This window comes from Somniosus microcephalus, chromosome 20 (genome assembly GCF_052327205.1).
Source record: "Somniosus microcephalus isolate GS21.2 chromosome 20, FLI_Smic_1.0, whole genome shotgun sequence".
In the NCBI taxonomy this organism is placed as follows: domain Eukaryota; kingdom Metazoa; phylum Chordata; class Chondrichthyes; order Squaliformes; family Somniosidae; genus Somniosus; species Somniosus microcephalus.
In genome coordinates this window covers 36,597,427-36,620,672 of record NC_141006.1, presented here as the reverse complement: position 1 = coordinate 36,620,672, position 23,246 = coordinate 36,597,427, and the positions used below count along the sequence as shown (strand labels likewise).

The window sequence follows — 23,246 nt, the reverse complement described above, 5'->3', positions numbered from 1 at the left end:
GGTGGCGCAGCCCACTGAATTTCTAGGCCATTGTGTTTTCTTGCAATCAACCCCTTCCTCCTGAACAACAACCATTTATACTCTGCCTTTAATATAGCAAAATGCCCCAAAGCGCTTCACAGGAGTGTAATCAAATAATAATTGACACCAGGCTCGAGAAAGAGATATTAGGACAGGTGACTGAAAGCTTGCTGAAAGAGGTAGGTTTTAAGAAGTGTCTTAATGGAGGAGAAAGAAGTGGAGAGGCAGAGGGGGAATTCCAGAGCTTCTTCAATGGAATAACAAACTTGGCCAGGTTGTAAAACAGGCTGCCGATTCACTATTGCCCAATTTTGTGCTACTGCTGAAGTCGAATTTGACTCCCCAAAAGTTTAAAGCAAAATGAGGTTCGCTGACATTTCTTTCAGTTTCTGAGATTTAGACTAGTAAAGTTTAACATAGGCGGAAGGTTTTTTTTGCAGCACTTGACATTCTTCAAACCTGAGGCAGCCAGCTCCCTATCCAACCCAACCCAACCCTGAAGTGGAGCTTCCTGCCGGACTCCAATTAATCCTGTGTAATCAGCTCCACGTTAGGAATACTACAATGGATGACTAATTGGAATATCCAGTTGCAGGGATTCGGATCAGAGATGGACAAATGGCTGCAGATGAGGCCGCTGCAGAGGGAAAGGCCAAGGTGCAATTTAAAAATGAGGAAGCCTTTTATGGGTAAGATCTATGATGGAGGGGGTGGACTGTGGAGGAAACCTAGTCACATAAACCACCAGTTTTAGAAGCAGGAAGAAGGTTGGCAAGTCAGTCAGAGAAGTTGCTAAGGAAAGTCCGCTTCCTGCCTCCCTTGACCCGACCATGAGTGCAGCCAACCTCCCTGGCTTCCAACCCAACCTCAGTTTATGGTGCTTGGTGGAGAGTAATGATTGAGTGACCATTTAAATTCTATTAAAATGGTCTAATTTCTTTCATTTTATCTAATAATCATGTTTATGTTCCTAGTAACTGTGTTTAGAGTACTGCAATGTAATTTTTATGCTGGTTTATATAGTGGCGCTAGAAAACAAGTGTGGATGGTCTGGAGTCTCTAGAATGTGTCCATATCTGATTTTGCCAACACAAAACAATTCTAACTTGCGATGGCTAAATTTAAGTCTAGGAAAACCAACCAATTATAGGAGTAAAGGTGTTGAGAGAAAGCCAGACACATAACTCATTTAAATTATTTGGCAGGAAGCAACAGTGTTTTCTGTGTCTCAAATATACACATTTTTGCTGTAATGCAAAATGGAACAATAGCAGAAACTCCAGTGGCTTGTTACAAGAAATTTGTATGAAGACCCTAATCAGCTTTCACTGTACCATCTGAAAAGTTTGTTTATTTTGAAGTCTTTCTGATTTCTTGTGCTCGTCGAAGTAAAGAATATGTGTACTGGGGATTCATTTTTTAGTTTTGGAACCCAATGCCAGCATCAAACATTCTTTGGTCAGGCACAGGACTAGGTAAAATGTTCATTATACCTTCCTTGATGCTGTTCCCAATTATGCACCTCAAGCCAGCCTTGGAAAGCACCCCTTACTGCACCAGTGTGACATTTCTGTTTCCCACACCAGCCATCCTAATGGCCTGTCAGAATGAGGCTGCCAATTTAGTGCCAGTTAGTGGTTAATTATCAGCAGTTTTGAGCTGAGAATTCACACCCACGAGGAACTGAATTGACACTGCCTGAACTCTCTTTACTCAGTAATGTTACAGTCATCAGAGAAAGGGAGCTTTCATTCCTTCAGTCTGGCTCAATTCCAAATTCAGACCCAAAGGTGAAAGAATCATGTTCAAACCCAGTGTGACACCCACTGTACCTTCAAATGTACCATCTTGGCCTTTAGTAGCTAAGCAACAAGCCCAACCAAATGGATGTGTTAGTCCATCCCTTTTAAGTATTCTCTTACAACTGAAGTATGATTTCAACTTTAGATTTTTTCTACTCCAAATTATCATGGCAGATTGAGCAAAATTCACTTAGTACGGCAGTTAAACCGACAGCAGGGAAAAGGAACACTATCAGCATCGTATAATGGTGAGGTCTAAACAACACAGTTGTAGGTGGGTGTCAAAAGATGGAGACGAACGAAGCTCATTACCGTAGGTGAGCTGTGGCCCGACATCCTAGTTGGGTGAATAATAGCGGCTATCCCATCATAATTAAGCTCGTGTCTAGCACCTATAATGAGTTGTATACTTGTCACTAAATGGCTAATTTCCATGCTGCATAGGTGAGCTTGAGACGTGGCATAAAAAGTAAAGAGTGAATGCATTATGAGAGCGGAGTGTATTAGTGGCATTATTGCTCTCAATGTTCAAAGCAGCTTTCAAGGTTCTAGCTTTTCTCCCAGTGGAAATGCTGAATTAAATTAGCATTCATACTTCAAATGATATGCTGCTCAGGCAAAGCTACTCTTTTAAAGTATTTGACATATCCAACACAATTATATTTTAACAGAGCCCAGGGACATTATAGGATAGCTTCAGTAAGAAAAGGTTTGTTGCCGAGGCTCAGCCTTGCAGTCCTCAGATCCATGAACTGGAGGAATAGAAGACTGTTGTTGCAGGTGTACACAAGGGTGGTTGAAATTGCATATTTTACTTTAATACTTGCAGATAATATTGTAATTCATAAATTAAATGGATGAACAGAGGACAGGAAAAACATGAATGATAGTCCTCTCAGATGGTGAACTGGGTTGAGTGCAGTGAATACTGGAATGGACGGTGCATGTCCTCCAAAAAAAATCGACTTGATGGGCCAAATGGTCATTTCATGTTCAATAGTTTATTTTCTTATTCTGGATAAGTCTGTTCAGCGATACATAACATAGTGGACAAGAATGTAGGGAGTTGGGTCAGAAGATGGATACGTCCAGCAGGGCCCACAAAACCTGGCGACAGCCCAGGCCATCAGGATGTAACACTTTAGACATGAAATACGGCAGCAGTAGTATGAAAATAACATAACATATTTTGCGACCCCTATGGGTGCCCATGCATCTGTAGGGGCTGCGCAAGTTCCGGGTTTAGGCATGCGCTAAAACCCAGAACTTGCGATCTGTCAAGAATTCTCTTAACAGATCCTCCACATCCCTGGGAGCTGGGCCTCTGCGGGTGGAGAGTTGCGCTATTTGCCCAACTTCCATCTACTGAATGCCCGTGAAATTCTTACGCCTGGTAAAAGCAGGCATAAGGTAAGTTTATTTTTAGCCCCGTTAAAACATATTGGCCCAGAAATTCGGGTATGCATGGGGTACTCACCCGTAGGCCCAACGGAAGTGCCGGTTTCGTGCATGCACTGCGCATGCGCAGGAAACCGGCATTTCCGTTCCCTTACAGGAAGGGGTTCAGAAGTCGAACGCGTGCACAGGAGAGGCAGCGCGTACGCCTGGAACTTATGGGTTTTCTGCAGGTTTCTCCGGGAGGGTAAGTCTCCAGGAGTTGCACATGTAAAAAGCAGGCACAAGGCCTGCTTTTAACAAGGTAAGTGGTGAATTAATTAAAATGTAAACATTTTTTCCACAGGTTTATTATTTTTAAATACTTTAAAGAAAGGTAAGTTTATTTTTAGCCCTGTTAGAAAATATAATTAATTTTTTCAAAAATTTAAATTATTGTTTAAAATAGTTATTTTATGTAATTTATAGTTATTTTTAAAATGTGATTTTTTAAACATTTATTTGAAGTTTTAGTGATGTTTTGGGGCTTATAGTATTTATAGTTTTGACAGCTCTTCCTGTCAATTTTATGAATGGGCATTCCCTGCTACCATTGGCTCTCTATGGCCCACGTGATCCCAGGGGACGCTTCGAACTAACTGCGCCCCTGAGATATGCAAGCACTGCGCGCCGGCAGTTGGAGCAGGCCCAGGATCGGAATCCCACATGGGCCCACAGCACAACGGCCGGCGCGCTAGGTAAGTGCAGGTCAGAGGCTTGCACCCGCAGGAAGCCTCCAACCCGAATTTCTGGGCCATTAAAAAATGTTTCCAAAAATTAAATTTTGTTTAAAATACGACATTTTAATTAATTTTAAATATGTAATTTATTTAAAGTGATCCCCATTCATACATATGGGAGTTCCGTCCGTACAGAAAGAAGGAATAAATTCCGTTCTTTTATTGGTTGGGCTGACCAAATGATCCCAGGGGCGCTTGCGAACCGCATGTGCCTCTGGGATACGTGGGCCTCTGCCCGCACGGACCCGGAGAGGCCCAGGAGCGCAAGCCTCCGCAATTCCCAGGCCACCAGGTAAATGCGTAGATATTTTACAGGTCGGACGCATCCGCCCGCGGGATGCCTCCGATCGCAAATGTTGGGCCAACATTTTTATACCAATTTTGTACTAAAGCAATTATCACAAGCTGCATATACTGACAGATCATGGTGTTCAGACTTTGGATTTATTTACCAGTGAGACTGTTAAAATCTCCCTGACTTTTTTGATGGGAAGTGACAAATGGGTCGTGAAGGACCAAACATGTGTTGTAACCAGACTTCAAGGCAGCGTTTGGCAAAGGTTCCATGTGAAACGCTAATAGATAAACTGCAAGCTGTGGGGAAAATGCTAAACTTTGGGAATTTGATAAGGAGGGTAGCTAACAATAGGTACTTGCTCGAGGAGTTACATTAGGGTTGGGGGAAAGTACTAAGTGGGTGACTCAGGGATCGGTGTTGAGAATATTAATTTTTCTAATTGACATCAATGACTTGGATTCAAAAGCCCAAAGTAAATTGGCCAAATTTACAGACGATACAAACCTAGGAGCAGTGGAATCAGTGGAGGCACCTTACAAATTATAGAATGAACTGGACAAAATATGTAAGTGGGCAGAACAATGGCAGATAAAATGTAATACAGGCAAATGTAAAGTACTGCAAATAGGAAGGAAAAATGGACAACACATGTACTGCATGAATGGTGTTGTAATAGCTAAGGATGATGTTGAAAAGACCCAAGAATCTGAGTAGATTTGAGGCTCAGCATGCCCTACCAATGCAAAGTAGCAATGAATAAAGCCAACAGAATGTTGAATTGCATAGCCAAAACAGTAGAAGCAAGTCAACGGAAATCATGTTCACATGTACAGCATTCTGGTCAGACCACACCTCGAGTACTGCGTCCATTTTTGGTCACCAAGACATTCAAGTTATGGAGGCTGTGCAGATCACAGCCACAAGCCTTAGAGGTCTGAATTATGAGGCAAGGCTCAAAAGGGGGCATCTGAGAGGCAGACTAAGAGTTATATGACTGTTAAGAGAATTGGAAAGGTAAATCCAGAAAACTACATCAAATTAAATTATGAGTAGGACAATGGGCCACAGATTGAAACTAGTTAAAGATAATTTTAGAATCGATTTCAGGAAGTTCTTCGTCGCACAGCATAATCAATACATAGAATGGACTCCAGGATAGAGAAATGGAGGTGAATAATTTAACAAAAATAACTTTGTGCTACAATGGGAGAACTTTAGGGTCATGGATAAACGGAGATGGGTTGAATGAACTTCCTCAGCCATAATTATCTTGTGACCTTGAGATCTAGCGAATGGCCCATTTCAAACATCCAGGTTCACAAAAGGGCTAAGTCAAAGAATACGATATAAAAACACAAAGAGAACGGAGTTGTCTTAACTTAATGGGCAGGATTGAGAAAACCTGTGGGACACATTTGGCTCATGGCTATTGTTTAGATAGCCCAGGGTTAGAATACATGGAAGGGAAAGTGAACAAGAGCATCACCCAGGACCCCAGATAATTCTTGTATATCTCCCAGTGGTTAACAATGCAACAGCATTGGAGGAGGCCTGCTACCCCTTTAGTTGGGCATAATAGTACATCATGTTGGAGTGGGAGCAGTCCTGAAACTTTATGGGAAAAAATAAAATGGAAGCACGAAAGAACCTTTTGAGAAACAATGGCGCAGTAATTCCGGGCACAACGCGTGAGTAAGGACAGCTGAACCGGGCCAGTGACAGGAAATGCAAGCAGGCCCGGGCTTCAGATGTCGGCGCGCAGGGTGAGTGCAGATCGGGGGCTTGCACGCGCAGCAAGCACCCGATCCTAATTTCAGGGCCAATAATCTGCTCTCTCTGCCAGTTATTTGCCAAACCCTCTACCATCACTCTTTGCCCTGGAAAACGCTACCTTCCCAGCTATGTTTCCATGTCACCAAGACTGAATACCTTCCTCTCAGAATTGTCAGCCACCACCATCACTACCTCACCTTTGCTACCTCTGAACTCTTCATTCATACCTTTGTCACCTCCAGACATGACTATGCCAACCCTCCTCAACGGTCTCCTGCGTTCCACCCTACATCTACTCCAACTCATGCAGTACTCTGTCAGCCACATCTTATCCGCTCACCTATCATGCAGATATTTGCCAGCTTCCAAAGGCTGATCGCCCCTTAGCGCATGTTTCAAATTTTTCGACCTCATCTTCAAATCCCTCTTTGGACTTGGTCCACCGTACCTCTGATACTTTTTCAACCCTGTGTGCCAATGCATGCTTTCTACTCTTCTAACTCTGATCTTCTTTGCACCTTCTTCTCTTTCTGTTGTATCATTCTGGTGGGGAGGTCAGGCATCTTGCCCCCAACATTCTGAAACTCTCCCTGAAACCGTGCACCTTGCCGCGTCACATTCTACCATGAAAAGTTTCCTGAAAACCTTCCTCTTTGATAGCATTTTTGGCTGCTTTCCTTAATGCCCCTTTCTACTCCTGCTCAGGTCCGAGCCAAAATTGTAAAGCATCTTCTGGACAATTTTCTATGGCAAAGCTGCGAGATAAATCGAAGTTCCCACATTACAACAGTGACTACACTTCAAAAGTACTTCATTGGCTATAAAGCAATTTGGGACGACCCAAGGTTGTGAAAGGCGCTATATAAATGCAAGTCTTTCAATTAAGTAGCTATTGCTGAGGATTCCAAATTAAATGAGTTTGGACAGTTTCAATCCTTTTTTCCAGTAGTGATGAGCGAAACTGACCATAATTCCACGCTAATCGGGCATCTTGGACATGACATACGAGTGGAGTGAGAAATGGAAATGTCACATTGGTTCAATGTGCCTGTGCTGGGGGGCGGGGGTGCGGTGGGTGGGGGGCGGAGGTGAAGGCACTGGGAATTAAGGCCACACTCTCATCACTCACTTGATAAGAATGGAATTCAGGTTAAAAAAAATTAAAAATCAGTTTAGTTACAATTGGCCATATTTTCCGATCGGAGGCTTCCTGCGTGCGGAGGGCTCCGATCTGGAAAAAAATCTAAGGACTTACCTGAGGGCTCCCGAGGTCCGGACACTTCGGCTCCTGGGCCTCTCCAACTCCAAGTGCGCAGGGTCCACGTATCCCAGAGGTGCATGCAGTTCGCAAACATCCCTGGGGTCACGTGGGCCATGGAGAGCCAATCAAAGAAGGGAATCTCCCTTCATACACTTGACAGGAAGACCTGCCAAATAGATGAATGGAGATCACCCCAAAAACACTGTAAAACATTAAATACGTTTTTTAAAAACATCACATTTTTAAAATTAGTTGAAATTGCAATAAATTAAATATTTTAAACAAAAATGTAATTTTTTGAAAATAATAATTAAAGTTTTTTACAGGGCTAAAATAAACTTACCTTTTTTAACGTATTTTTAAATGATAAATGAGTGAAAAAAAATTGTTTTTTTTACTTTTTTCAAATCTTATGCTGGTAAAAGCAAGCCTTACTGCTTTTACCAGGTGTAAGATTTCTAAGGGTTTTCTGTGGGCGGAGGGTCACCAGAAAGCGGAACTCTCCCCCCGCAGAGGCCCTTCTCCAGGGCAGGCATCCGACAGATCGAAAATGCCAGTTTTCAGCGCATGCGCTTCGTACACACCCGTAGGGATCGGAATATACAGCCCATGATATTTCTTTTCTCCTCCGAAAGATTTAGCATTTCCCTGAGGTAACACCATTGGGAACAGCCTTTGACTAAGTCTAGCTCTAACATATTACTGATTGAAAAGTCAGTGTCTCTCAGCTGTTACAGATTACACACCTGTAGTTAAGATTCACAGTGACAATTCTCTTTATTGCCTTCACATATTAATGCACTATTAGCTTTGCTTTAGAGACCTGAATTATTCTAAAATAATTTTGCCTAATCTGTATTTTCCTATACGGCTAAAACTTATAAAGATTCTCTCAGCAGAAAATGTGTTTATCTACACCAAAGCTACATTAAAAAAAGGTTCAAAGGGGCATTTGACTATCTTAGACTCTTGATGCCCAATTCTCTTCTTGGACAAGAGGACAGTCATCCATCTTGCCCTGGTCTTTGCCTGTGTTGCTCTGCAGCCCAGACCTCACACAATGGTGCAGCTCAGACTTACGATGTGATCTAGATAATCAAAGGCATGAAATGCACCACACTGCTGCTACCTGGGACTACCTCAGCACAGTCTTACAATAAACATTCTCGCGTACTGTTATCAGTGGAATATTAATGTGATTGTGGTTTTTTAGGTGCAAACATTTTGACAACATCTAAAACCAAGACCATTCCTCCGAACGATTGGACAACATCCAGAACTAAAGCAGTTTTTCTCAAACAGGATTTTAAAGCTGAAATCTTTTACGTGATGTTTAAAAAAAAAAAATCGACAATATTTTTCAAACAGAGCTCATCATAATCATGGAAGAGTTACTTCACCCAGCAGTATTCTTTTTATCATTTACATATTGGGTGCCGGGGTTTCTTTATTCAGGTAATAAACTAGGACTTTCACTGTGTTGTCTACACATGCAGTCCTACCATGACTCAGACAGAAAGAAAGAGAGAAAGTGAAAAAATAAAGAGAAAAATAAAAAAGGGAAGAAGTGAGCACTGTGTAAGTGGAGCTGAGAGCTTAGGAGGATAAAAGTCTCCAATTATTACCGCATAACATAGTTTGAATCTGTAATATTGAGAAATAAATGGAAAAAATATATACCCACTGACCATAAAAGTTTAAAACAAATAGGCCTCCATTTGCCATATCACTGTGGAACTTGTTAAGAATCTGATTTGAAGAGCTGTATGTGGATTCTTTAGTTGAACTTCCACTGAACACCCCCAGCTGGGGCGCACTTTGCTGAGCTCCATCCCTGAATGAAGAAGAAAATCAAATATCAAATGCATTATCTGAGGAAATGTGACTGTATACAAAGGTAAATAAAACATAAGGAGGATGACATTTCTCCTGTCAACAGTTTTATCAAATAAGCAGTGTGAGTATAAAATAAGTTTTCCTGTTTTGATCCAACACCAACTTTTTGATTTGGAGGGATTTCACTCCCATGATTTTTGACCTTAGAGCCCAAACACACCCATCCCCTTTTTGATAAATCAAGTCTACCTTTCCACCTTCTCACAATATCCTTCAATTCTTCTCTTCCAGAACTGCATTTAATTGTCACGAACCCAGTTATACTGTCCACTTCACCACCCAATCCTCATGAGATGTCCCAGAACAACAACAACAACTTGCATTTATATACCGCCTTTGAAAGTAGCAAAACGTCCCAAGGCACTTCACAGGAATGTTAGCAAACAAAATTTGACACCGAGCCCCATAAGGAGATATTAGGACAGATTGGTCAAAGAGGTAGGTTTTAAGGAGCGTCTTAAAGGAGGAAAGAGAGGTAGAGAGGAGAGGTTTAGGGAGGGAATTTCAGAGCTTAGGCCCTTGGCAGCTGAAGGCACGGCTGCCACTGAGAAAGAAAGAAAAATCAGAAGACATTTACCTCAGTGTGCCTCCATATATATTTTCTATCTTCATGTAGATCATTATAACTTTCAAAACTGAGAAAAGGACTTATGTATTGGTGTGATCCCGAGATATTGTTAACCCATTGGCCTAAAAAGGTTCAGGTGAGACACCTCCTAAACCAGTACGCTGGATTTCATGATACCTATATTTCATGACAAACTGTACTCCTTTCCCCTTCTCCCAATATATACATTTCCAATGGTTAACTGGGATAACAAAGTCCTTCTTATATCCCTGAGGTTATCTTTAGTTCAGATCATAATGAACTAATTATGCCCTTGCTCCAAGTTTATAATGACGGACACCTTCCAATGAGACCATGCGGGTGCTACTAAATTAAATGACCTGTGCGACATTCACTTTTAATTTATAGTCTAAATTCACCTTACACCATCCCCCTGGTTCAAAACCTTAAATCAAATTCAGAAGAAGAGAACTAAAAATAGAAAATGCTGGAAATACTCAGCAGGTCAGGCAGCATCTGTGGAGAGAGGAAGGTAGGGTTAACAGTTCAAGTTGATGGCCTTGTGTCAGAGCCAGATGTTACAGATCAACAACTTTTAAGGAGGAACAGAGCTAGGGAAAAGGGAGTGTGGAGAAAAAAAATGGTCCGTGATTAGATGGAGAACAAAAGATGATTAAATGCCAGAAGTGATAATGGCATGACAAAAAAGACAAAAGATGTGTAAATGGTTAAGCAGATCAACAAAAGAGGGAGGAAAGCATGGAGAAATCTGAAAAAGTGGAAAAGGCTCCTGTATGGATGGGTGCACCAGTGCTTCCAGGATGTGGGCTGGTGTTCGGAACAGGGAATCTCCTATCAGTAGATGACCAACGAGGTGGTCCGCATCTGGCGTCACCTGCCTTTTTGTTCCACCACACTCCCTGGCCACTGGAGCCTTTTCCGCTTCAAAGCATCTGCAGTATTTTTCTTTTTGTTTCCAGAAGAGGAGACCTGCATACTAATGTCAAGATTCAACTCGACTAAATAATATCCTCAGTTGCTCTGTTGCTGTCCCGACAAATGCAAATTTGCAGCGTACTTAGAAACAGGGCATTAGTGTGGATGCCGCACCGTGAAATGTGCAATAAGAGTTGGCTCATGATTGAATAGAAATTCATACCATATAGTAATGAAATCATTGCCAGGTTCAGTTTGCAGCAGAGTTAGGTTGACGTAAATCCCATAGCCGACAGGCACCGTCACGAGCCATGTGCAGTCCTGCGAGTTTGGATAATCATTTGGATAGCCAGGAGAGTAAATTGTGCCATTGTAAGTGGTGATATTGCCTCCACAGGGAACTGAAATCAGGAAACAGCCTCTCTTTAGGGCGACACCTGAGCATCAAATCTGGTTAGCGAGAGCAACTGTTTAATTGTTCTAGAAAGCAAACTGTTCAATGCATCTGTGATAGCCAGCCGTGAAAGAATATATTATTTTTAAATGCACATACCACTACTAACTTACCACTGTAATAGGAAGACAATACAAGAAACAATTAACTAATTATTATGTGCCGTACAATTTGATGCTTGGCAATGAGTAACATAGGATTTGTGTTACAGAACTATCAAATTGACATCGATGTTACCATTTAACTATTAAAACGTGAACTATCTTCAGACGTTACAAATGAAAATTGAATCTTTATAAGTTTTAGCCGTATAGGAAAATACAGATTCGGCAAAATTATTTTAGAATAATTCAGGTCTCTAAAGTAAAGGTAATAGTGCATTAATATGTGAAGGCAATAAAGAGTTTCGAACAGAATAACTAGAATTATACTTTTTCCATTTTACTCAATTATCTCATGTATGTATAATATACATACATCATCAGTATATTTGTCTGATATATTTAGATATTAAACCTGATTGTATTTCTAAATGATATTTTGTATATAGATTACATTGCATTAAGTACTTTGAATTTTATATTGGATAGTCCATTATATAGTATTTCACATATATAGTGTACAATTTTTAATTAATTAATTAATTATTCTATAAAGGGTAAAGTTTATTATTTGCCAAAACTTCCTGGTATTAACACTTGATGCCACACACCCTCGCTATCAGCTTCATTATCCCCTCTCTGTATGTTAGAATGCCACTATCATGTCCACCAGATTATGGTTAAAAAAGGTATCATTTGAAAGTAAACATTATCATGCAATATTAAGATCAAATATCTCTCAGTATAATACTGTAAATTACTGCCAGCCATCTTATATTGGCTTCACTATATAATTCGTTATTACAAATGTTTATTGTTGAATATGTAAAGTTGTCATCTCTCATCTCTTGTGCGTCTCACTGCCAACTAGAGATGTAACAAAATTTTTATAAATAACCACTGATAAAAATGAAAGGGATGAGTCGTACCTTCACATCTTGGTATAGGGTAATCCCAGTTTCTATCAACTCCGTGCTGACAGATTAGAACAGGGTGGCCAATAAGTTGATAGCCTGGCAAGCACTCAAATGAAATGGATTGTCCGACAATGAAGCCAGATTCTGAGACAAAGCCATTAGCAAATGGTTGGGGATCAGGACATTCGTGCAACTCGTAAGCTGAAAGGAAGTTGGTACAAGTTAACCCTGTATTTCTATGAAGTTTCCCTTATTCAAAGATATTTTTCATATTGTCCAACAGTTGAGCATTATGGGGCAAAGTTACTGAAATTAATTAAGTGTAAATAATTGGGCTCATTCAATCTTCAGAAGGACATACGAGCATTAGATTACATGTAACAATATCATCTCCAAACCACAAAGGATTAGAAATCAATTATTAGATTACAAGTGATGACAGGAAACATATGAACAACAGGTGCTCGAATTACTTAGTCTGCACAGTTGATGACACAACACTGAACATTTTCAATTCCCTGTTTATCCCAGCATGCCTAAGGAAAATTGGCGCTGTTCATACAATCAAATTTCCAAAAAATGCATTGAAAAATATTAATTAACAGATGCTGTATTTTTGCATGTAAATTCACATTGCAATAAACTGGTTAATGAGTAAGCTGATTAGATTGCTTAGTCAGAGTGCAATCCTGGGACTGTGGACAAATAGCACAAGTGGGCAGACTATTCATCCACTAGAGGTAGCCCAACTTACTAAGATACACAAATAAATGGAAAGATCATATATGGCTCAGAAAGCTCTAATGAAGCTTTTTAAGGAGGATCATACATATTTATATACATCAGAATCTACTCCTACTAGAAAAGATTCCTTAAAGAGAAAAAAATAATATGCAGACTAGCTCATCAAAGGGCACAGAAATTGTCTATCCCTTCTCCCAAGAGGAACTGCCATGATCACTCTTTTATATTCCCTAAAAAAAAAATTCTGGCATATCTTTTCACCCCAAGAATTATTTTTTCCAATTTTCTCTTCTGCAATTCTGCACGGAAAAACTGAAGGTTGATTCTGGATTATAATTACACAAAGCTCGAGGCATTTAGGAAAGACCATCTGAACCCAAGAACATGTCATCCCCTTTAGCAGGCTCTTCATTTTGCAGCATATATTAAGTATAGTTTTCCTTTCCATTATCACTGTCAGCACTGCTCTAACTGTGCTACCATCCAACATTACAGCCGTCAGCATCTCCAACCTTGCATCTCATCACAGAAGGATGACAACAATATAAAAGTATTTGATACTGGAACAGGAATAAAATCCTTCACTGGCTTATAATGGTCCCTGTTTAAATCATATCACTGGAAAAAGAAAGCTATTTCTAAAGAGTCCACATTGCAGTATCTTCCTCTTCATTTATCTGTCCTCTTCATCCTCTCACTCACACAGAGTAAAAGAGAACAGAATTTTTTGTTTGCCCACTCCATGCATCTAAGATTCTCTCTTTCTATCTGCAACATACCTCAAAGGTCCTCTTTCATCCTTTCCTCGTCTCCTCTTCCAATTACTCCTTTTCAAATCTCCTTGGCACGAGAATGGACTATCCACTTTTAATTACACTGAGGTTAATGGGCTAAGCTTGATGTTGGGCTGGGGTTTACTTAATTAAATGAATAAGGCTTCATTCATTTTGATTTTCTCCCATTATCCCTGCGTTGAAGCATAGAAGGGTGGGAACAAAGCTCGAGGCATTTAGGATGACCATCTGAACCCAAGAACGTGTCATCCCCTTCACTGAAGGAATGACTCAAGTTTGAATATAGTTCCATGGGCGCCAGTGATCCTTAAGCATTTTGCCAAATGCCTATTCTTCATAAGCAGATAATGAATGTTACAGGAAACTTTCTGGTATCTGGCACTGACGGGACTGAGCTGGTGCCGTTACATCAAAACTGCCGTACAAAACAACTCCAATGTTAAAACATAGAGCTTTTCAGCTCTGTGTGAATCAACAAACCCTGTTGCTTAGCAACAGCTTCAAAACAGTCGGCTGCAGCTGCAAGCGTCTCTAGCTGAAGCTGTTGCTTAGCTACAGACCTTGCAGAGCCTGACTGGGAAAAAAAAGCAACGAGAAGTAAAAAAACTTATAGAAAACGGCTCCTGAATTTTGCCGGTAGATAGAGCTTTCCGGACTTTTAACCTCCGGTTAAACGAAAGTTTCCTGTAGTAGATTATTAGACTGTGGATTGTGCCAGTGCAGAGCCCAATCCTATCCTCCTCTGATGCCTCACAGGCAGTACGCCAATTTCTAGGCTAGGACCTTCCTAGCCTGTATGGTACAGTACTGTACCCTGAGCATTTAAAATCTTAGCTATCCAGGGAGCTGGTTGAGAAGTTTTATTTTAAGACAGCTTCTCTCCACCTTGACCCAACTGGACACTTTGTCAGTGAGCCAGAAATCTAGCCATGTGTTTAAAGAGCAATTTGGAAGTGTAAGGAATGTACAAAACCATATTTTCTCTCTCACAATTTGCCACTATATTGGAATTACTGCCTTTGCTTTTCTGCCATATCACCAGAATATTGGGAATGGTAGTTATGTGGTTATGTTACTGGACTAGTAATCCAGAGGCCTGACCTAATAATCCGGAGACGTGAGTTCAAATTCCACCATGGCAGCTGTGGAATTTAAACTTAGTTAATGAAATAAATCTGGAATAAAAAGCTAGTATCAGTAAAGGTGACCATGAAACTATTGGATTGTCGTAAAAACCCATCTGGTTCGTGATGCGCTATCAATTACTCATAAAAGGCTGAGAGTTAGAAGAGTAACTAAAGGCTTTTATTAACAACAGAATGGAGGTCTGCCTCGAGTGGTCGACCGGTCCAGGATACCAAGGGCTGGGGAGCAGTCACCTTTATACTAGGACCTGTGGGAGGAGTCAGCCGAGGCATGTCCAGGCATGTACACAGTGGAATACAAACAGGACAAACAGGAATACAAACAGTGGTTTACCACATTCACCCCTTGTTTAAAATTGAGTCCGGCGGGGTGAAGTGTATTAAAAGTTAGTGTATTGGAGTCTCTCCGGAGGTCTTGTCTGCCGCTGTGATCGGCGTGGCGACGGCAGGGGTAGTGAAGCTTCCGGCGTCGAGTCCAGCGTAGGCTGTGGCACAGGCGTGTCGTCCTCGTAGATGTCGAGCGGGTCGCGGGGCCCAGGCCTGCCGTCTGCTGGGGCTGGATATCGGATCGTTGGGGGGGGGTGGTAGTGGGTAGTGGGTTACTGTGGTCCCCGAGGGTGCAAGGTCTCTTATGGAGACTGTGTCCTCCCGCCCGTCCGGGTATGCGATGTAAGCATACTGGGGGTTGGCGTGGAGGAGGTCGACCCTCTCGACCAGGGGGTCCGTTTTATGGGTCCTCACGTGTCTTCTCAGTAGGACCGGCCCTGGGGACGTCAGCCATGGCGGTAGCGATGTCCCTGATGTGGACTTCCTTGGGAAGACAAACATTTTCTCATGAGGGGTGGCGTTAGTGGCAGTGCAGAGCAGTGACCGAATAGAGTGGAGCGCATCGGGGAGCACATCCTGCCAGCGGGAGGTTGGAAGGCCCCTAGACTTTAAGGCTAGCAGGACGGCCTTCCAAACTGTCGCATTTTCTCTTTCCACCTGTCCGTTCCCCCGGGGGTTGTAACTGGTGGTCCTGCTTGTGGCAATACCCCTAGTTAGCAGGTACTGACGGAGTTCGTCGCTCATAAACGATGAGCCCCGGTCGCTATGGATATAGCTGGGGAAGCCGAACAGGGTGAAGAGGTTGTTCAGACATTTAATGACCGTGGCACTGGTCATGTCCGGGCAGGGGAAGGCGAACGGGAAACGGGAGTACTCATCAATAATATTGAGGAAGTACACATTGCGGTCGGAGGAGGGGAGAGGCCCTTTAAAATCAACGCTCAGGCGCTCGAAGGGGCGAGTGGCTTTTATCAGGTGGGCCCTGTCTGGTCTATAAAAGTGTGGTTTGCACTCAGCGCAGACTTGGCAGTTCCTGGTCATGGTCCTGACCTCCTCAATAGAGTAAGGCAGGTTGCGGGCCTTGATGAGGTGGAAGAACCTGGTGACCCCCGGGTGGCAGAGGTCATTGTGGAGGACCCGCAGTCTATCGATCTGCGCGCTGGCGCAGGTGCCACGCGATAGCACATCCGGGGGTTCATTTAGCTTCCCGGGCCGGTACAAGATCTCGTAGTTGTAGGTGGAAAGTTCGATTCTCCACCTCAAGATCTTGTCATTTTTGATTTTGCCCCTCTGCTTGTTGTTAAACATAAAAGCAACTGAACGCTGGTCAGTGAGCAGGGTAAATCGTTTTCCGGCCAGGTAGTGCCTCCAATGACGCACAGCCTCCACAATCGCCTGGGCCTCCTTCTCAACAGCGGAGTGTCTGGTCTCCGGGCCTTGGAGGGTTCGTGAAAAGAAGGCCACGGGTCTCCCCGCCTGATTGAGGGTAGCGGCCAGGGCAAAGTCGGACGCGTCGCTTTCCACCTGGAAGGGGATGGATTCGTCCACTGCGTGCATGGTGGCTTTGGCAATGTCCTCCTTGATACGGTGGAAGGCTAAGCGGGCCTCTGCCGTCAAGGGAAAAGAGGTGGACTTGATCAGCGGACGGGCCTTGTCCGCATAGTAGGGGACCCACTGGGCGTAATAGGAGAAAAACCCTAGGCACCTCTTCAGGGCCTTGAGGCAGTGGGGCAGTGGAAGTTCCATAAGGGGATGCATCCGGTCGGGGTCGGGGCCGATGACTCCGTGTTCCACAACACAGCCAAGGATGGCGAGGCGGTTTGTGCGGAATATGCACTTCTCCTTGTTATATGTCAGGTTTAGGAGTTGGGCGGTGCGGAGGAATTTTTCGAGGTTTGCGTCATGGTCCTGCAAGTCACGGCCGCAGATGGTCACATTGTCCAGATATGGGAAAGTGGCCTGCAACGCATTTTGATCTACCATCCGGTCCATCTCCCTTTGGAAGATGGAGACCCCGTTGGTGACGCCAAAGGGAACCCTAAGGAAGTGATAGAGGCGGCCGTTTGCCTCAAAGGCAGTGTACTGGCGGTCCTCAGGGCGGATGGGGAGCTGGTGGTACGCTGATTTCAGGTCAATGGTCGAGAAGACGCGGTACTGCGCGATCTGGTTGACCATATCAGCTATACGGGGGAGTGGGTAGGCGTCCATCAGGGTGTAGCGATTTATTGTCTGGCTGTAGTCGATGACCAGGCGCTGCTTCTCGCCGGTCTTAACGACCACAACCTGGGCTCGCCAGGGGCTGGTGCTGCCCTCAATAATCCCTTCTTTCAGGAGCCGCTCCACTTCGGTTTTAATGAAAACCCTGTCCCCGGCACTGTATCGCCTGCTCTTTGTGGCGATGGGCTTACAGTCGGGGGTGAGGTTAGCAAACAGTGGTGGGGGGGTGACTCTGAGTGTGGAGAGGTTGCACCTGGTGCGCGGCGGGCAATTTGGAAGCTGCTGGCTGCGGACTGTGAGTGGGGGTAGGGGTCCACCGTACGCCATCGTAACACTTTTAAGGTGGCACTGAAAATCTAACCCCAGCAGGACGGCAGCGCAGAGGTCAGGCAGGACCAGAAATTTAAAATGATCGTACACGGTCCCATCTACTACGAGTGTCACCACGCAGTAGCCGCCGATGTCTGCCGACTGGGACTCGGAGGCCATAGAAATCCGCTGTTGCGCAGGCAGGACTGGGAGAGAGCAACGCCGCACCGTGTCGGGGTGGATGAAGCTCTCCGTGCTCCCAGAGTCAAAAAGGCAGATTGTATCGTGACCATTTACCTTAATGTCCATTGTGGAACTGGCCAGTTGGTGCGGTCTCGCTTGGTCCAGTGTAACGGATGCCAGCGTAGGGGTCGGTGTGTCGCTGCGGGTATCAGATGAGGCGGTGTCGGGGGCCTGCTGCGTCCCGGCTGTCGTCCAAGATGGCGGCGTCCATGATCCCCATGTGGCTGGAGGCGTCCAAAATGGCTGCTGTACCGGTGATTCGCACACGGCCGGGGAGGTCCAAAATGGCGGCCCGCATGGCCCACACGCGGCGCTGCTGGGGTTCGGGGTGGCTTTGGCCCTGCAGACGCTAGCGTAGTGTCCCTTCTTCCCACAGCCCGAGCAGATCGCGTTTTTCGCCGGGCAGCGCGCTCTGGGGTGTTTTGCCTGGCCACAGAAGTAGCATTTCTGGCCTTGGGGCACTGCTGTCTGGCCTTGGGACACTGCTGCGGTAGTTGGGCCGTTGTTGGGGTGTGGCTGGGGTGGCACGGCGCTATGAGGCGGTCCTACCGTGTCCCAGGCTGTCATTCCCCGCGGCGTCCACAGTGCAGAGGAGTAGGCATCCATGCCCTGGTAGGCTGCATCCAACGATAGTGCGAGTTCAGAGGCCTTGTTGAGGTCGAGGTTACTCTGCTCCAACAGTCGCTGTCGTGTGTAATTGGATCTGTGGCCCGCTACAAAAGCGTCCCGGATAAGTTCCTCTGTGTACACGGCGGCCTTTACATCCTTACAACCACAGGCCCGGCCAAGCACAGACAGTGCCTGAAGGTATTCCACGGTCGATTCCCCAGGTTGTTGTTTACGACTCCCCAGGAGGTGCCTGGCGTACATTTCGTTCACTGGGCGCGTGTACTGGTCCTTGAGGAGCTTGATAGCATCCGCGTACGAGGTCGCGTCTTGGATGACCGAGTACACTCGGTGGTTCACTTTGGAGGTCAGGACATCCAGTTTGTCCTCGTCCGATTTGATTGCTTCGGAGGCGGTCAGGAATTTTTCGAAACACTTAAGCCAGTGAGTAAACTTGGTGGATGAGTCCGCCTCCCGATGATCTAAGTCCTCCATTCTGTTGTTAATAAAATTGATGCGCTATCAATTACTCATAAAAGACTGAGAGTTAGAAGAGTAACTAAAGGCTTTTATTAACAACAGAATGGAGGTCTGCCTCGAGTGGTCGACCGGTCCAGGATACCAAGGGCTGGGGAGCAGTCACCTTTATACTAGGACCTGTGGGAGGAGTCAGCCGAGGCATGTCCAGGCATGTACACAGTGGAATACAAACAGGACAAACAGGAATACAAACAGTGGTTTACCACAGTTCGCTAATGTCCTTTAGGGAAGGAAACCTGCCATCCTTACCTGGTCTGGCCTGTATGTGACTCCAGACCCACAGCAATGCAATTGACTCTTAACTGCCCTCTGAAATGGTCTAGCAAGCCACTCAGTTGTAACAAACCACTACAAGAAACAATAATAATAATAAAACTGGACGGACCACCCGGCATCAACCTCAGCACCAGCTTCGGACACAACAACGGCACACCCAGTCCAGTCGACCCTGCAAACTCCTCCTCACTAACATCTGGGGACTTGTGCCAAAATTGAGAGAGCTGTCCCACAGACTAGTCAAGCAAGAGCCTGACATCATCATACTCACAGAATTATACCTTTCAGCCAATGCGCCAGACTCCTCCATCACCATCCCTGAGTATGTCCCACCGGCAGGACAGACCCACCAGAGGTGGCGGCACAGTGGTATACAGTTGGGAGGGAGTTGCCCTGGGAGGCCTCAACATTGACTCCGGACCCCATGAAGTCTCATGGCATCAGGTCAAACATGGACAAGGAAACCTCCTGCTGATTACCACCTACTGCCCTTCCTCAGCTGATCAATCAGTACTTCGCCACGTTGAACATCACTTGGAAGAAGCACTGAGGGTAGCAAGGGCACAGAATGTACTCTGGATGAGGGACTTTACCAAGAGTGGCTCAGTAGCACCACTACTGATCGAGCTGACCGGGTCCTGAAGGACACAGCTGCCAGACTGGGCCTGCAGCAGGTGGTGAGAGAACCAACACGAGGGAATAACCTACTTGACCTCATATTCACCAATCTACCTGTCGCAGATGCATCTGTCCATGATAGTATTGGTAACAGTGACCACTGCACAGTCCTTGTGGAGACGGAATCCCGTCTTCACACCGAGGACACTCTCCATCATGTTGTGTGGCACTACCACCGTGTTAAATGGGATAGATTCAGAACAGATCTAACAGCTCAAAACTGGGCATCCATGAGGCACCGTGGGCCATCAGCAGCAGCAGAACTGTACTCCATCACAATCTGTAACATCATGGCCCGGCATATCCCTCACTCTACCATTAACATCAAGCCAGGCGACCAACCCCGGTTCAATGAGGAGTGTCGAAGAGCATGCCAGGAGCACCACCAGGCATACCTAACAATGAGGTGCCAACCTAGGGAAGCTGCAACACAGGACTAAATGCATGCTAAACAATGGAAGCAGCATGCTATAGACAGAACTAAGCGATCCCACAACCAACGGATCAGATCAAAGCTCTGCAGTTCTGCCAAATCCAGTCGTGAATGGTGATGGACCATTAAACAACTGACGGGTGGAGGAGACTCCATGAACATCCCCATCCTCAATGATGGTGGAGCCCAGCACGTGAGTGCAAAAGACAAGGCTGAAGCATTTGCAACCATCTTCAGCCAGAAGTGCCAAGTGAATGTTCCATACTGGCCTCTTCCTGAGTTCCCCACCATCACAGAAGCCAGTCATCAGCCAATTCGATTCACTCCACGTGATATCAAGAAACGACTGAGCGCACTGAATACAGCAAAGGCTATGGGCCCTGACAACATCCCGGCTATCGTGCTGAAGATTTGTGATCCAGAACTAGCCGCACCTCTAGCCAAGCTGTTCATGTACAGCTATAACACTGGCATCTACCCAACAATGTGGAAAACTGCCCAGGTATATCCTGTCACCAAAAAACAGGATAATTCCAATCTGGCCAATTACCACCCCATAAGAATGCTCAATCATCAGCAAAGCGATGGAAGGTGTTGTTGACAGTGCTATCAAGTGGCACTTCCTCACCAATAACCTGCTCACCGATGCTCAGTTTGGGTTGCGCCAGGATCACTCGGCTCCAGACCTCATTACAGCCTTGGTCCAAATATGGAGAAAAGAGCTGAATTCCAGAGGCGAGGCGAGAGTGACTGCCCTTGATATCAAGGCAGCATTTGACCGAGTGTGGCATCAAGGTGCCCTAGTAAAACTGAAGTCAATGGGAATCAGGGGGAAAACTCTCCACTGGCTGAAGTCATACCTAACACAAAGGAAGATGGTTGTGGTTGTTGGAGGTCAACCATCTCAGCCCCAGGACATCGCTGCAGGAATTCCTCAGGGCAGTGTCCTAGGCCCAACCATCTTCAGCAGCTTCATCAATGACCTTCCCTCCATCATATGGTCAGAAGTGGGGATGTTCGCTGATGATTGTACAGTGTTCAGTGGGTATTCTGCAGCGAGTGGCTCAACTTCTGACTCCCCAAAGCCTTTCCACCATCTACAAGGCACAAGTCAGGAGTGTGATGGAATACTGTCCATTTGCCTGGATGCGTGCAGCTCCAACAACACTCAAGAAGCTCAACACCATCCAAGACAAAGAAGCCCACTTGGTTGGCACCCCACCCACCACCTTAAACATTCACTCCCTCCACCACCCGTGCACTGTGGCTGCAGTGTGTAGCATCTTCAAGATGCACGGCAGCAACTCGCCAAGTCTCCTTCGACAGCACTTCCCAAACCCACAATCTCTACCATCTAGAAGGACAAGGGCAGCAGGCGCATGGGAACACCACCACCTCCAAGTTCCCCTCCAAGTCACACACCATCCTGACTTTGAGATATATTGCCTTTCCTTCATAGTCGCTGGGTCAAAATCCTGGAACTCCCTCCCTAATAGTACTATGGTTCTACCTTCACCACACGGGCTGCAGCAAGAAGGCGACGCACCACCACCTTTTCAATGGCAACTAGGGATGGGCAATAAATGCTGGCCTTGCCAACGACGCCCACATCCCAGGAACGAATAAAAAAACGTATGCTTTTAATATGGTATATGGAACTCGCCATCAACAATGAAATGCCCACTCCATTAAAAATTTAATTCCCATCTGTGACAAGCTCCTTAAGCATTTCTTGAGGAAAATCCAGCTCTTTGTCCATTTTCTCAGGGAAGAAAAGCAATCTGATGATAGACAGGAGACTTTCTGCTTCAAGAATTTTTTCTACTAAACTGTATAAAATATATTAAGAAATATCATATGATTGATTACCAGTTAATCTTTCCTCCCTCTTAAAAAAAGGCCTTTTTCAGGTAATAGATGTAGAATCTGGGCAAGAGCAAGGCACTAAAAGGGTTAAGATGCATTCTACTGAAGGTCAATCCTCAGATATTTTAACAGATATAAAAACAGTTCCTGTGAGGATTAAGCTTGTACTGTAGTTTATTATATAACAATAAAAACAATGGAAACACACACATATATAATATATATATATACTTTCCCCCAGACTTTCTGTCCAGTGAAGTTCATAAATCAGTCAGCAGTGCCTCTAGTACATTAGAATTCAGCTCACAAGCAGAACAAAATTGTGTTGGAAAACTTCGATGTGTCAGCTACTATGACATGTATTCCCCATTCAGACTGTGTGTTAGATATTCCATTTGTGCCCACAGAGACTTACAATGAAGGCTACTCAATGGACTCTCAGGGGGTCAGTTGAATTAACTGCCGTTAACGAGATATTTTGCTTCCTACCACCTCGACATGTTACCGACCTTCCTCCCCATTACTGTGGATGTCCTGTGTGCTTTCATTTTTAAAAATTAAAATTAATGCAGCTCTCACTTGCATTGGGCTTGAAGCATGGGAAATGTTCCCTGGTTAATGATACAGAATATATACTGGACGAAGGATTACCCAGTAACCAACTGCAAATTATCTCTCAATAAACTTGCTGTGATCATACCACAATCATTACTGCCCCCAGTGTGAATGTCATTATGTGTCAGACAGAGTGTACCAGCAAATATTGAAATTTCTAAAAAAGTACCCAATAAAATAACAAGATATGTATAAAATGATATACATGTATAATCAAATTCAAATAACAAATATGAATTACTCTCATATTTA

General features: G+C 44.6%; 1 protein-coding gene across 1 annotated transcript in view; it reads right to left on the bottom strand.

The window, feature by feature from the left end:
* The window catches only part of csmd2 (CUB and Sushi multiple domains 2), an 807,040-nt gene that overhangs the window by 186,230 nt on the left and 597,564 nt on the right, over positions 1–23,246 (bottom strand). The window contains exons 37-39 of the mRNA XM_085962435.1: positions 12,214–12,402; positions 10,953–11,130; positions 9,018–9,163 (exon numbers count right to left, since the gene is read on the bottom strand). Coding sequence (XP_085818561.1) covers positions 9,018–9,163; positions 10,953–11,130; positions 12,214–12,402 — 513 coding nt within the window. The remainder of the gene's footprint in view (positions 1–9,017; positions 9,164–10,952; positions 11,131–12,213; positions 12,403–23,246) is intronic.